General features: G+C 42.5%; 2 protein-coding genes across 2 annotated transcripts in view; one reads left to right on the top strand and one right to left on the bottom strand.

Annotated features, from left to right (window-relative positions):
* DYNC2LI1 (dynein cytoplasmic 2 light intermediate chain 1) overlaps window positions 1-1,991 on the top strand; it is a 44,743-nt gene extending 42,752 nt beyond the window's left edge. Inside the window, exon 13 of the mRNA XM_068977286.1 lies at window positions 1,944-1,991. Coding sequence (XP_068833387.1) covers window positions 1,944-1,991 — 48 coding nt within the window. The remainder of the gene's footprint in view (window positions 1-1,943) is intronic.
* Window positions 1,992-3,797: 1,806 nt separating this feature from the next.
* ABCG5 (ATP binding cassette subfamily G member 5) overlaps window positions 3,798-16,255 on the bottom strand; it is a 32,547-nt gene continuing 20,089 nt past the window's right edge. Inside the window, exons 10-13 of the mRNA XM_068975455.1 lie at window positions 15,963-16,101; window positions 9,133-9,318; window positions 5,045-5,157; window positions 3,798-4,225 (exon numbers count right to left, since the gene is read on the bottom strand). Coding sequence (XP_068831556.1) covers window positions 4,032-4,225; window positions 5,045-5,157; window positions 9,133-9,318; window positions 15,963-16,101 — 632 coding nt within the window. The 3' untranslated portion in view covers window positions 3,798-4,031. The remainder of the gene's footprint in view (window positions 4,226-5,044; window positions 5,158-9,132; window positions 9,319-15,962; window positions 16,102-16,255) is intronic.

The raw sequence follows: 16,255 nt of genomic DNA, 5'->3' as shown, positions 1-16,255 counted from the left end.
TTCTTCTCTTTCTGCCATAAGTGTGACGTCATCTGCATATCTGAGGTTATTGATATTTCTCCTGGCTAGCTTGATTCCAGCTTGTGCTTCACCCAGCCCAGCATTTCTCATGATGCACTCTGCTTATAGAGTGACAATATACAGCCTTGACATACTTCTTTCCTGATTTGGAACCCATCCATTGTTCCATGTCCAGTTCTAACTGTTGCCTCTTGACCTGCACACAGATTTCTCAGGAGGCAGGCAGGTGGTTTGGTATTCCCATCTCTTTTAGAATTTTCCACAGTGTTGTGATCCACACAGTCAAAGGCTTTGGCATAGTCAATAATGCAGAAGTAGATGTTTTTCTGGAACTCTCTTGCTTTTTCGACGATCCAGTGGATGTTGGCAATTGATCTCTGGTTCCTCTGGCTTTTCTAAAACCAGCTTGAACATCTGGAAGTTCACAGTTCACGTATTGCTGAAGCCTGACTTGCAGAATTTTGAGCATTACTTTACTAGCGTGTGAGATGAGTGCAGTTGTGCAGTAGTTTGAGTGTTCTTTGGCAGTGCCTTTCTTTGGTATTGGAATGAAAACTGACCTTTTCCAGTCCTGTGGCCACTGCTGAGTTTTACAAATTTGCTGGCATATTGAGTGCAGCACTTTCACAGCATCATCTTTTAGGATTTGAAATAGCTCAACTGGAATTCCATCACCTCTGCTAGCTTTGTTCATAGTGATGCTTCCTAAGGCCCATTTGACTTCACATTCCAGGATGTCTGGCTCTAGGTGAGCAATCACACCACTGTGATTATATCTGGGTCATGAAGATCTTTTCTGTACAGTTCTTCTGTGTAATCTTGCTACCTCTTCTTAATATCTTCTGCTTCTGTTAGGTGCATACCAATTCTGTCCTTTAGTGAGCCCATCTTTGCATGAAATATTCCCTTGGTGTATCTAATTTTCTTGAAGAGATCTCTAGTCTTTCTCATTCTATTGTTTTCCTCTATTTCTTTGCACTGATCACTGAGGAAAGCTTTCTTATCTCTCCTTGCTATTGTTTTGAACTCTGCATTCAAATGGATCTATCTGTCCTTTTCTCCTTTGCTTTTCACTTCTCTTTTTCACAGCTATTTGTAAGATGCTCAATATTACAAATAATAGATGTTCAGTATTGCTAATTTTTAGAGAAATGCAAATAAAAACAATGAAGTAACATTTCACACTGATCAGAATAACCATTATTAAAAAGTCTACAAATAACAAATGCTGGAGAGGGTGTGGAGACAAGGGAACCTTCCTACACCGTTGGTGGGAATGTAAGTTGGTGCAGCCATTGTGGAGAACAGCATGGAGGTTCCTTAGAAAACTAAAAACAAAATTCCCATATGATTCAGCAATCCTATCCCTGAGCATATACCCAGACAAAACTATGATTAGGAAGATACATGCACCATATCTAATATATATATGTATATACATACACACACAACTGAATCACTTTGCTCTACAACAGAAACTAACAACATTGTAAGTCAACTATACTTCAGTCAAAAAAAAAAAAAATTGGGCTCCCTGGTAGGCCAGTGGTTAAGAATTTGCCAAACAATGCAAGGGACACAGGTTCTAGATCCTACACGCTGCAGAGCAGCTAAACCTGTGTGCCACAGCTACTGAGCCCACGTGCCCTGCAGCCCCTGCTCCGCAAGGAGAAACCTGCACACCATAATGAAGAGCAGCCCCTGCTCACCACAACTGGAGAAGGCCCGTGTGCAGCAACGAAGACCCACCCCAGCCAAAAAATGAAACAAATCTTTTTTTAAAAAAAGAAAATACATTCCTGAATCCCCACAGCCCGAGATCCTCAATCAGTGGGTCTGGAAGGCAGCTTAGTAATCTGCATTTTTCATCAGTACCTCTGGTGATTCTGACATACTTAAGAGTACAACTTTTTGAAGAACAGACAAATTTAAGGAAATATTCTATCAATAAGCAGGCCAAAACTGTATGAGTTGGTAATAACCAAGATCATTTCCAAGGTGGGATAGCCTTTAAGATGCCTTCTAACTTCTGGAGACGTATCTGCTAGCCAAGTTCAGTTGGAGTAAGCATAACTGCTGTCATTAAACAGGAAAGTAAGTTATCCCATGTTCTTCCATTTCCACTATAAAATATGTTAACTTTATTATGCTATGCACCCAGCTTTAAATGAGCATTTATTAACTTTAAGAACACAAAGATTGACAAGCGGTATCAGAGTGGATAGCAGACTACCCTGTTATAGCAATGAAATATAAGTTCCTAAACTAGTGACAGTCGGTGCATATGGTTCCAGTCCTCTGGAAAACAGAATTGTCACCATGTCTCCAAGGAACTACAGTCATAGAAACAGACAGGCGCCTTTCTTGAGTGCTGCAAAGAGCTCCCTTTAACACCGAATGTTATGATCTCAAAAATATTACTGACTTGGTGGAAGCAGGATTTTGTATTATTTGATTTTCTTACACATCACTGTCCATTTTTAACTTGAGAAACTGTCACGTGTTGAAAGTCATTGTGTTTTTCTAAGATAGTATCACTAACATTTAATAGCTTAAAGTCACGTGCTATGTCAGTTTTCCAAATGTTTCTGCGCTAGAATGAAATTCCATCTGCATATGAATAGTAGAAAAATGTTTCCACTTAGATTGTACACCCATATCTTTAGTAAGTTGAAATCAGTGATTTCAAAAGAGGTTCCTGTGGGACTCTCTTTGGACTGCTTTAATAGATTATCATCTCTAGAACTGTCTATAACTGGTGTGACATATATAATCTGTAAGGCATTATGTAACTATTATACCATAATCATCAGTGTCAAAGACCTTTTATAAAAATTGACAATACTATTTTGGTAATTTACCAATGCCTCCAGATTCTTGAATACTGTTCTGAGAAATGGAATTTTACCATGGTTTCCTGAATAAAATGATCTTTCTCACTATAATGTGAGATATTTCAAATACTATAATTTATCATTCTTTACAAGTTAGGTTACAATAACTGAACAAGTTCATGTACTCTGTAAGATAGTCTCATTCGAAGTTACCATGGTAACATGGAGACAGTTTCATTTCAGACTTGTACATGAATTACTTGAAGATCAGAAAGATAATCCATCAGTTAGTCCAGAACCCACTTTTAATAATCTATATACATCATTTGATCCTAAAAATACGTACTGATCAGCATTCTTTTAATTCAAGAACATGAATCCCTAGCATGTAACTCTGCTCTTCTTAGTGAAAATGTCATGTCAGTTGGGCATCTTTTCTATGTGGAGTTTAAATAACAGCTGCTCTCTAACCTTAAAAAGGTCATTTCTCAGTTCATGCATACACTTTATCTAGTAACATTTAATTTTGTAAGTAAACTAAGTTGACAGTGAAAAATAGCGAACTATTTTTGTCTAGTGTGCTGTTTTCAGTTCAGCCATTCCTGCCGTTTTTTATTTTTAACCCTCCATAAAGTCAGCAGATGCTCTGTGTCAGGGGTCTTCACTCACTGTCTATCCAACATCCTCTCCATGTGACTAGGTAACTTATCTGGACTTGGACACATAAATATGGGCTTTGAAATGATAGTGAAACCATTCTTACCCAATTCTGTGTGATGCTTTGCTTCAGTGAAACAACTCTTTTTCTGTTACTTACAGCTGATAATATTCAAATATTTTCTTTTTTACCAAGCCCTTTATCAAATATAAGCATAATCTTTGACCTATTTTTTTCTGTCTAGAACAAAGACAAATAGTCACACTAGTCTCCCATAACTTTATGAATTATTATTTACATCTTTGAACTTGCTCCATCACAATTTCCAAATAACACATGTCCCTCCAAGTTGGAATAGCATTCCAGGCCTGCATGGATCCAATGGGCACAGATGGCGTTCTTAATGGTTAAAAGACTTAAATGTACTACTGAGAATCATGTGGCATTCTTACTTCAGAAATTCAAAGAGGTCATGTATATCTAGGAGCTTAAGTTCCATTTTGTAGCAGTGTCCTTTACTATCTGCTAATGAGATAATCCCTTATTTTAAAAACAATTATTCCTAGGATGACAAGAGCTGGGATAAATGAATACAAAATGAGAAAGTTTGCTGTGAATCTGGATGTTGCACCTGGGCAGTTTCTCTCAATGAACTGAGCTCCTTGAGTGATGGTACACATTGGGTTAGTTGACACAGAAGCATTTGAGTTGCCTGCCAGGGAAAAGATTGACAGTGTCAGATATGGTACTTCCAAGATAATTTAATCCACATGTGTTTACCAAATGCCCACTAAATGCTTAGTATTCTGCTAAGTACCCTTCTTCATAAAGATACACAGGACTTTTTAGAGAGCCCAGAATTCATTATTAGATGAAGCAATAGTGAGTGTTCTGAGCCTTGAAGATGGAAATGTGCTTGTTCCCATTTTGGGTATATATCCATTACCCAAATGAATGAATAGTACTGATAAAAATTATGATCACTTAGCACTGAGTATCCCAAGGTTACTAATGTTATCACCTAGAGAGATTTAAAACAAGTATGACATTCTGTCTTGTTCTTTTGTTGACTTCACAGAGTGGCCTGGGATTTCCAATGGCTAAGAGGGCCTTGCTGTATTCCCACTGCCCTCTCGCAGGACTAGGGAACACTTGTGCCAAATATGGCTTCACTCAGCTACATACTCTGTACATTTGGGGGAACAGGAAGCCACTGCATCCTGTTTCAACCTGTTCAGTAGGTATAGAAACTGATTCCATCCAGAATATATTAGAGTTTACTTCAGTGTATGTTAAATCTGTCATTTTCTAAAAACATCAGAATGCCCCTAAGCTGATGGCCTTTGACAAGTGATTAGCTTGATGAATGCTTACTATTTTAAAAATCAGAGAAAATGTTAGACTCTTCAAAACAAAGTTTTAAATCTATTTTACATTTTACAATAGTTTTTTACTTAAAAAATACATTTCCCTCAAGAAATTGTATTTTCAAATGAATATATAAAAATAAATTCCAAAATAGAATACTTACCACAAGTGAAATTCTGTCCATAGAACTCATTGACTACGAGAATCTCAGAGCAATATTTTTGGAATGTAAAATAGCCAAGGATTTTAAAAGGAATGGGCATTTCTTGTATGTTTCTTAAGAAAAAGCAAAAAGAAAGAAAGAAAAACTTCAGTAGGCTTTGGTAACAGTCCTACCAAATGAAAAGAAAGGCAACCCTTATATTTCCCAAAAGGAATGTACATAGGTTTTCAACTCTCATGATAAAAATTATGCTTACTACAAAAAGTTCAAACAACATTGAAAAGTATGGAGAAATACCACTGCCCAGAAATAACTGCTGTTAACATTTTAGTGATATATGTAATACATATAGTTATGACATTTTACGTAAATGGAATCAAACTACTCATCCTCTTTCCTAACCGGCTTTTTCAAACAAACATGTATCTCAGATAGCCTTTCAAGTCAGTAAGCATAGCACTGCATCATTTTAAATCACAACTTGGTGGTCCACTATTGAAGAAACCTTAATGTAACACACCCCTGACAATGGACTCTATTTAATTTTATTGTTAGGCACCATTGATATAAACATAAAAGAAAATAACGTTAACGCATCACATTAGAGGAGGTTTGTGATTAAATAGACTTGAGCGTGCTAGAGTATGAAGTGAGAACTGGACTGTAACACAAGGGATGGGGAGAACCAGCAGACACTCATTGTGAAACCTGTTTCAGGAGGAACCTCATGCCGGCCTTGTGCCCTTCTCGGTTCACTCTATAGCTTTTATCAATCAATAAACATGCACTAAATTCTTTCTGTTTGCAAGGCACTAATTCAGGGTGCTTAAGGAATTCAAAAGAAGTACCCTACCCTTAAGGACTCATAATGGAGTTGGGAGACATAGATTATATATCCTTAAGACTATAAAAAGACACAGTGGTGAACCATTTGTGCTTAGAAAGTATAGAAAAACAGTACCAACTGTCCATGATTTTCTTGTATTTAGTATTTACGGTTTCACCACGTGATCCCAAAACTGCATGACTTTCAGTTATTGACAGTGTTCTGAGGTACAAAATTGACTTAGCCACACTGAGAGGCGGCTAACTGGAAAAGGCAGATGGGAGTCTGGGGAAGAGGAAGACCACTAGGACGGCAGAACAGTATGAGCACAGGCCTGTGCGGCTGGATGGGCCATAAAGGCTCGAGCGGAGGGTCTGATCTGGGAGCAGTGGGAGGTGAGTTGAGAATGGCAGCTGGGACCAGCTGTTTTCAGGGCCTCGTAGGGGCTTGCCATTGAAGGACCATGAAAACGATCACGTCAATCAGTGTTTTAAGGGTATTAATGTGGCACCAGCAAGTAGGATGGACCAGAGTAAGGACAGAGGAGGAACAGCAAGAAAGGGAGCAGGCTACAGCAGCAGTGCAAGGGTGAGATGACAAAGGCCTGGGGCAGGATGGTGGCCAGGAGCAGACGGCTGCCCAGCTGGCTGGAGGGTGACGAGGTAGGAACTGTGTGTCTTTGTCCCGTACTGCACCCCACAGGGCAAACACAAAGGCCCCACATGCATTTGTGATTTGACAGCGGGGAAGAAAACCAATGTGATCTGGTCACTGATCCAGTGTACAGGTAAGTCCAAGAAGAGAGCAGTCATTCATTTATTTTGTGAATTTGTTTTGTGAAGTCGCTCAGTCGTGTCCGACTCTTAGCGACCCCATGGACCGCAGCCCACCAGGCTCCTCCCTCCATGGGATTCTCCAGGCAAGAATACTGGAGTGGGTTGCTATTTCCTTCTCCAGGGGATCTTCCCGACCCAGGGAACGAACCTGGGTCTCCCGCATTGCAGGTAGACGCTTTAACCTCTGAGCCACCAGGGAAGCCCTCAGTCCAAATATTTTTTGCAAACCTAATTGGTTAAAGGCCTTGGGCCAGCCGCTGAGAGAAGCTGTAATGCTTCTCTCAAGATTCTGACAGTCTATCTAAGGAAGACTGCAACATGAGCAGTGAGACCTAACAAAGGGGCCTGTCAGAGACAGCTTGTCCTGCCAAGGCAACAGCAGGCAGGCTTTGTGCAGGCACAGAGGGGGATGAATTGATCAGTGAAAGACACAGGAGGAAAACCAGGCAGTGACACAGAAATCCTCACAATACATCCAAGAGGGAGGAACCACAGACCCAAATTTATTGACGTGGGACCTTCCACAAGGGGGAGAAAAGCATGTATACCTTACTCTTTCACAACAGTATGAGCTTATTTAAAGATTACATAAGAGTCTAGCAAAATACACAACAAAATTTAACTCTGGGATGTGATACTTCAGGTAAATAACTTACTTAATATGTTTCTACATTGTGTATATTTTTTCCCCAAAGAACCTGCATTCTTTTGTAAGGAGAAAGAACAAAGCTATTTCCACTTGAGTTTAAAGGAAGATGGACCCAAAAGGGCAAATGTTGTAGGCAGTCAGTCAGGAAACGTGAGTTGAAGGAAAAATATAAACCCAATGACTGCGACGTTGATGTGGGCTTCAGGAGTAGTTTCACCCCAGTGATAGGAATGGAACCCAGGTGAAGCCTTGGGATACTGAGGTTTTACAAAGAACCCAAGAGCATTTTGGTAATGTTGGCCACTGCCTCCCTCTTAAGGACAACCAATCCCTTCTTCCTATAAACCAAACATATAACGATTCAAATAAGAAAGAGGAAATGCTGCTGAAGGTTGGGTCCGTAAGCTGCGGTCTTGATTTCATGCCACTGGGGTGACTGGATCCTGTGCGTTTTTCATAGACGCAAACAAGCCACTTCAGCCACATAGGCCAATACAATGTCATGGTGTCACTGTACAGAAATATCTCCTTGACTGCCCAAAACCTAGCTCACTTTGCTTAATAGTATCTCACCTTTTATAAGTCACTACAGTTCATGAAGTGTTTCCCCACTGATGACCTCATTCGAGTCTCATGTTCCCTTGAGACAGAGGGGGCTGAGATCATTATCTCCATCTTATAAACGAAACTAATTAAGATGGAAAAGCGACTTGCCAATGGTCACTTGGCAGCTGAGCGGTAGGAGGAAGACTCTGACTTCAGGGAGCCACATGCTTCCTGAGAGGCTCCTCACAGTGTGAGCAGAACAAAGTCAAGTCTGAGCTTAGTTTTCTTACCTGAACATCGATTGCTCTGAGTTAAATAAGTAAACAAAGACATATGATTACATGTAATAGCTGCTCAGGAGCTTATTTGACTGGTTTTTAAGTCAAAGAAATAGCCGTCTTCACATTTTCTCAGGGACCCATAGTTTGCTTACTGGATCCAACTCACATCACCCACCAGGAACCACTTTCACCCTCCTAAAATTTTCCACCCTTCTTGCTACTACTTTTTTAAAATATATGTATGTGTGCATGTGTATTTTTTTCTTGGTTATAAAATAATGCTTGCCCATTATAGAAAGTTCACAAAATAGAGGAAAATATAAAGAGAAATGAAAATGAATGTCACCCAGAGATAATACTGTTAACATTTGGTGCATGTCCTTCTGGTCCTGATACTTTCTTCAGCAGTCTCTTACCTTCTCTTACCTCTTTTCTTATCTGACTATGCTAACTTCCTTGAAATACCCAGGAATTGAGAGCTGGAATAGAAACTCAACAGTGCCAGGGGAAGAAGTGGACTAAATGCATGCTGCTACTGCTCAGTCGCTTCAGTCGTGTCCGACTCTGTGCGACCCCATAGACGGCAGCCCACCAGGCTCCCCCGTCCCTGGGATTCTCCATGCATGCTAGTTAGCCTGTAATAGGCTGTGCTTCTGGACAATAGCTTGGCTTTTCTCCTTTTGCTGTAATGGCTTATGACATATGAATCATATTGATAACATACCTAAATCATCATTTCCTGAATCTCACTCTGAAGACCTTTTATTGAATAAACTGTAAACAGTTCAGAGTCTGAGCAATACTGATTAGTAAGCACTACAAACACTCTGGACTGTGAGGTGATAAGAGTATCACCACGCTCCTCTGGAATGCCTTACAATCATCATCCTTAGGTGATCATTAACATCAAACCACACCAGCCTAAACCTGTTGGTGTTGTTAGATCTTACCTCACGAAGCCAGAGCCCATAAGCACCCCAGCAATGGAGAGCAGGGCCACCACGCTGTTGACCACATTTGGGTTTTGGATCACGCCAAGCAGCACAAGGCTCAGAAATTCACCAATTAAGTGGGGGGCCAAGAGAGCAACCGAGAAATATGCAAATCTGGCAGCCTCGGGGTATAAGGCCAGAGTCCTAGAAAAACATAAGGTCTTTAGTTCCTCTCCAAGGTTTATCATATAAGAAAAACTGCACAGTTGCCTTCTAGGAATAAATCCATGGTAGTTAATGAGTGGGAAGAGTCTGCAAGGCAAGCCAAACCCCCCCTTTGAAAGGCCTTTTTGGAACAGGGCCCGCATTTGAGGCCATTTTGTCCTGCGAACTGTACTGTTGGCCCCAAGTCAACTGAGCCCCCTTTTCCTGTTTTACAGCTCCTCAGCTCTCCCAGAAAAATACCAACACTTAGAGGATGGTCACAACTCGCTGCAGTGAGTACGGCTGAGGTGTCCAGGCGTCTCCATAAGCAGCCACATTCTGCCTGGCCCATGCTGCTCCCACCCTAATGCCAAGGACTCACAAAACCTGGTTCTCAGCCCCTCCTCTGGGCGCCTCATTCCTATATCTTGGGGTTATTGACAGTATGAGAATCCTTCTCCGCTTTTCTAGGGAGGGAATTAGCCCTCCCCAGGCCCATTCCATTCCATTCTTGTCTTATTCTACCAAACCCTTCCACTGATTTGACCTTCATGTTCTTGTAAACAAGCTACCCTTATAACCCCTTATATTCCTTTCGCCAAATAACATTTCCCTGGTGATAGCATGTGCTCAACAGCCCTCAGACATGGCTGCTCTTTCTTCCATTTGTAAAGTAAGGAGGAGGAGTTAGCATGTCTTAACATCCCTATGCCCCAACCAGTAATGCTGAAGAAGCTGAGGTTGAACAGTTCTATGAAGACCTACAAGACCTTTTAGAACTAACACCCAAAAAAAGATATCCTTTTCATCATAGGGGACTGGAATGCAAAAGTAGGAAGTCAAGACACACTTGGCTGCTGCTGCTGCTAAGTCACTTCAGTCGTGTCCAACTCTGTGAGACCCCATAGACAGAAGCCCACCAGGCTCCTCCACTCATGGGATTTTCCACTTGGAGTAACAGGCAAATTTGGCCTTGGAGTATGGAATGAAGCAGGGCAGAGGCTAATAGAGTTTTGCCAAGAGAACGCACTGGTCGTAACAAACACTCTCTTCCAACAACACAAGAGAAGACTCTACACATGGACATCACCAGATGGTCAACACTGAAATCAGATTGATTATATTCTTTGTAGCCAAAGATGGAGAAGCTCTATACAGTCAGCAAAAGCAAGACCGGGAGCTGACTGTGGCTCAGATCATGAACTCCTTATTGCCAAATTCAGACTTAAATGGAACAAAGTGGGGGAAACCACTAGACCATTCAGGAATGACCTGAATGAATCAAATCCCTTATGATTATACAGTGGAAGTGAGGAATAGATTTAAGGGACTAGATCTGATAGAGTGACTGATGAACTATGGACAGAGGTTCGTGACATTGTACAGGAGACAGGGATCAAGACCATCCCCAAGAAAAAGAAATGCAAAAAAGCAAAATGGCTGTCTGAGGAGGCCTTACAAATAACTGTGAAAGGAGAAGTGAAAAACAAAGGAGAAAAGGAAAGATACAAGCATCTGAATACAGAGTTCCAAAGAATAGCAAGAAGAGATAAGAAAGCCTTCCTCAGTGATCAATGCAGAGAAATAGAGGAAAACAACAGAATGGGGAAGACTAGAGATCTATCTCTTCAAGAAAATTAGAGATACCAAGGAAACATTTCATGCAAAGATGGGCTCAATAAAGGACAGAAATGGTATGGATCTAACAGAAGCAGAAGATATTAAGAAGAGGTGGCAAGAATACACATAAGAATGGTACAAAAAAGAGCTTCACAACCCAGATAATCATGGTGGTGTGATCACTCACCTAGAGCCAGACATCCTGGAATGTGAAGTCAAGTGGGCCTTAGAAAGCATCACTATGAACAAAGCCAGTGGAGGTGATGGAATTCCAGTTGAGCTATTTCAAATCCTAAAAGATGATACTGTGAAAGTGCTGCACTCAATATGCCAGCAAATTTGGAAAACTCCAGTGGCCACAGGACTGGAAAAGGTCAGTTTTCATTCCAATCCCAAAGAAAGGCAATGCCAAAGAATGCTCAAACTACCTCACAATTGCACTCATCCCACATGCTAGTAAAGTAATGCTCAAAATTCTCTGAGCCAGGTTTCAGCAGTACATGAACCATGAACTTCCAGATGTTCAAGCTGATTTTAGAAAAGGCAGAGGAACCAGAGATCAAATTGCCAACATCCGCTGAATCATGGAAAAAGCAAGAGTTCCAGAAAAACATCTACTTCTGCTTCATTGACTATGCCAAAGTCTTTGACTGTGTGGATCAGAATAAACTGTGGAAAATTCTTCAAGAGATGGAAATACCAGACCACCTGACCTGCCTCTTGAGAAACCTATATGCAGGTCAGGAAGCAACAGTTAGAACTGGATATGGAACAACAGACTGGTTCCAAATAGGAAAAGGAGTACGTCAAGGCTGTATATTGTCACCCTGCTTATTTAACTTCTATGCAGAGTACATCATGAGAAATGCTGGGCTGGAAGAAGCACAAGCTGGAATCAAGATTGCCAGGAGAAACATCAATAACCTCAGATATGCAGATGACACCACCCTTATGGCAGAAAGTGGAGGAACTAAAAAGCCTCTTGTTGAAAGTGAAAGAGGAGAGTGAAAAAGTTGGCTTAAAGCTCAACATTCAGAAAACTAAGATCATGGCACCTGGGCCCATCACTTCATGGCAAATAGATGGGGAAACAGTGGAAACAGTGACAGACTTTATTTTGGGGGGCTCAAAATCACTGCAGATGGTGACTGCAGCCATGAAATTAAAAGACGCTTGCTCCTTGGAAGAAAAGTTATGAACAACCTAGACAGTATATTGAAAAGCAGAGATATTACTTACCCAACAAACGTCCATCTAGTCAAGGCTATGGTTTTTCCAGTGGTCATGTATGGATGTGAGAGTTGGACTGTGAAGAAAGCTTAGTGCCAAAGAATTGATGCTTTTGAATTGTGGTTTTGGAGAAGGCTCTTGAGAGTCCCTTGGACTGCAAGGAGATCCAACCAGTGCATCCTAAAGGAGATCAGTCCTGGGTTTTCCTTGGAAGGACTGATGCTGAAGCTGAAACTCCAATACTTTGGCCACCTCATGTGAAGAGTTGGCTTATTGGAAAAGACCCTGATGCTGGAAGGGGTTGGGGGCAGGAGGAGAAGGGGACGACAGAGGATGAGATGGCTGGATGGCATCACTGACTTGATGGACATGAGTTTAGGTGAACTCGGAGAGTTGGTGATGGACAGGGAGGCCTGGTGTGCTGTGATTCATGGGGTCGCAAAAGAGTCAGACACGACTGAGCAACTGAACTGAACATCCACACCTCCCTACCACTCTTCAAGGTCATCTGCCTTTCCTCCTATACAAATCATGAAGTTTGCTTATACTGTCACTTTTATGCCCCTTATAAGGCACTGCCTCACCTTTCATGCTTTCATAGCTTCTGGATCAGGGTCAGTTTTGCACTCCTGTCCATTATTATTATCCTCAAGGTCTTTAATCTTGATAATTCATCAACATCAGTGCCTCCTAATTACATAACCTGATCAATTACATTGACTCCACACATTTAATCTTGATCACTCACCAGGTCTTGTATTTAAATGTTACTTGTTACTTAAAACTGTTCTATGTTAACCTGATTTCCCTGTTTCTGGTCTAATCTGGAAACTTGATCTGTGAACTATCCAATTTTTCTATAGTTTCATCTACTCTCAATCTAGTGGTTTTTCTCAATGGTCTTACTTAACATGTCATAAAATAACCATTCCTTGAGTCTGCTAACCTTTTAAGCAACTTCCCCCTCTTCATTCTATCCTATACCAGCAAGCTTCTCAAACAGCATCTCCTTCCATCTCACTCCTTCTTCTCTTGTAAACCTCCCTTGCACCCCCACCACTCTGCTAAAGCTCTTCTTAGGCAGAGCACCAACACCTCCTTAATCTTATGATACGCCCCCTTGAACATCTGCAGCACTGTCAGATTTATTATATGCCCTTGAAACTCTGTCCTCTCTTGGTGTCTCTGATGCTACCTGATCCTGCTTCTCCTTCCACCTCTGACCACCTCTCTGCCTCTCTCACTGAGTCACTTGCCTCTTCCCACTCTCTGAATGATCTTCTTAAGATATTATACTCAGATTGCTTCCTCCCTTTCTAACATTCTCTCCTAAAGAATCCATTTCCAGGTCTTGACTCTTACTCCTCTCGCCTTTTTTTTTCCTACACCAACCTGTCACCCAGACCTCAGACTGACATCTCCAGTTGGGTGTCCTGTAGCATCTCAGATGTAGCAGTGTGTTCAAATCCAAATCAATTCTCTTTCCTGGCAAACTCGATAAGGAGGTTGTCACCTTCCCATGGTCTCAGGCTGAAAATGCGGCTAAAATGCAGGCATCATCCATGATTTTATTCCCCCCCCAACAAATCCATTTCATTTGAGTTCGTTCAATTCTACTTTCCCAAATTCTCAAAGTGATCCCCCCCACTTTCCATTGCCACTGATACTCTCCTTACCAGGGCCTCTGCCTTCCCAGACAGTTGCCACGGCTCCTCACTGGGCTGGCCAGTGCCGCTGCCCTAGCTCCAATCTGCAACCAAAGTGATGTGGACCTCAGCCTCCTGAGTCAACCAGATGTGAGTCACTCCCTGAGGTCTGAAATCCTCCACTATGTCCCAGTATCTCATCTGCCTCAGCCCCTCGCCTGGCATCAGCACCTCGCCAGCAGGCTCCAGGGCCTTCAGTCATATTTTCCACTACTCCTTCCAACTCTCCTTTGCCCACAGCACAGCTGAACCTTTTCTCTGAAAAGGTCTCATGTGTTTTTGCTTCTAAACTTATGCTCTTTCTCTCTCTTCCCCTGGATTACCCTTGCTCCTTTTCCATCTGTTCAAATGTTGCTCATCTCTCAAGTTCTCCTTTATAAAGCCTCCAAGAGGCCCTCTCCCTGCCCAACCAAATGGACCCTTGGTCTCCTTTGGGTAATTCCCTAGGATAATGATGGGGAAGAGACATATCCCATTGGTGCCTCAGCTTCCTCATCTTCAAACAAGAATAATGAATAATGCCATCTTTATAGAATGGTGACCAGGATTACATGAAATGATATATTTAAACCTCTTAGTGCCTGACATAAAAGCAAGCACTAAATATGTTAGTCATTATTATTGTCATTATATGCCTCAACACAGTGGGTTTTTTATAATAATAATATTTTATTAACATTGCTTATATTAATCTTATGCTTTCTTGAATTAAAGTCATGTGGAGATTTGCTTATGTCCACAATCCATCATCTGAAACACTTTAGGGGCAGATGTGTTTTGGAATGCGGCAATTGACAGATTTGTGGAAGGCGTCATACTGCATAGACCATGCTTGCCAAAGTGAGGTTCAGGATTTTACCTGCATTCAAGCACATTAGTATTTCCACGAAACAGAAGGGTTACTGTTAGGAAAGTACAAAGAACCTCATGTTGGTTCCGATCAGATTTTGCTACTGAGTGAGTTCAGGTCTGATATGCTGCTAAGAGTCAGAAAAAACTCCAGCTTTCAGTCCCCACAGAGAGTCAGACGTGACTGAGGACGCACACGTGGGTTGGGCCTGTAGTTTACATCACAGATCAGAGATTCAGCGTGTTCCTGAGTGTCAGAGGATAAAGAGGCTTCCTCAGGACCAGCAAGGAGGGCCATGTGGTCCCTGGCACACCCTCAGCTGTGAGAGGCCGCCCTCCTGCTCGCCAGAACAAGCAGCGTTGCCTCTGTCACTCTCCAGGTTGACACCGACATCTAAGAGCCTGCAGCAAGCCTTTCCAACTCCTCACCTTAGAGCTCAAGCTAACCAGGCTGTTGCTTACCCTCTGCCTATATTTCACTCGATTCGTAATAATTATTCACATGGCATATCATGGGTCTCTCTGCTAGTAGGAGCACAGCATAGGAATGCAGCGGCCTGAAGACAGTGTCTCCAGGACCGCCTGAAGCCATCTCTCGGGATGACAAGCTGGGCGCCTCTCACTGCTGGAGTCACAGAATACCACATGATTCCCCCATCTTAGGGGAAAGCCACAGGGATTAAGGAGGATACATCTCTCTGTCACACCAAATCAACAAATGACTCTCTACATACTTTCGGATTATATCTGTTAAAAGTTCTATGAAATAAAAAGCATCATCTGCAAACCATCCATCAAAAGCATCAGGGATGCTTCATGGTTTTTCAAAGCCTTCTTCCCATAGTCACTCTTGATTCCTCAAGCCCCCATCACCCCCAACCAACTGCGATGCCCCAGGTCGGTCATTGAAACCTCAGGCAGTACTGCTGCTCCAGCTCACAGCGGCCTGGGAGGCCTGGTCCCAGCTACTCCTGAGCCCTCTGCTTGGGTCAGTGAATGTGTGACAGGCTATTCCCTGGTATGTGTAGCCTTACTGGTCTGCTCTCAAATCCTATGTGGCCCCCAGAGGAGTTCTTGTATTTGCCCTGAAGGACAGAACGTTGTACAAGGCTTTAGTGGGCAAAGAGACCCTGCAGAGCGGAGAGCGGTTTATCCTTGGCCTCTTGCTCCACTGGTCCCACTGGCCATGGGAGGCATGACCTGGGAGAACTGAAGGCCTCTGGACAGCCTCTTCCTTACCAGTAGCACACACCGCAGCATATGAGGATGGCGATGACGCTGAAGGGAAGCACGTGCAGCATGTAGGCCAGCAGCATCTGCCACTTGTGGTACAGGCCATCCTGGCTCTCCTGGTCACTGACGGCACGCAGCACAGGAACTGGGCACAGAAGGCAGGTTTCAGAAGAGCTGGTCACCACACAGCTGGTGGAGCCAGGGTGGAAGGGCAGGGGGTGGTGCTAGCCCAGGCTGAACTTGAGGTCTATCAGCACTGGGTGGTGAGGACCAGCTGGAGCCCCCCAGTGATGCAGAGA

Source organism: Capricornis sumatraensis, chromosome 1 (assembly GCF_032405125.1).
Source record: "Capricornis sumatraensis isolate serow.1 chromosome 1, serow.2, whole genome shotgun sequence".
NCBI lineage: Eukaryota > Metazoa > Chordata > Mammalia > Artiodactyla > Bovidae > Capricornis > Capricornis sumatraensis.
Note: the sequence above shows the minus strand (reverse complement) of the source record. Positions and strands in the feature narration are given on the sequence as shown.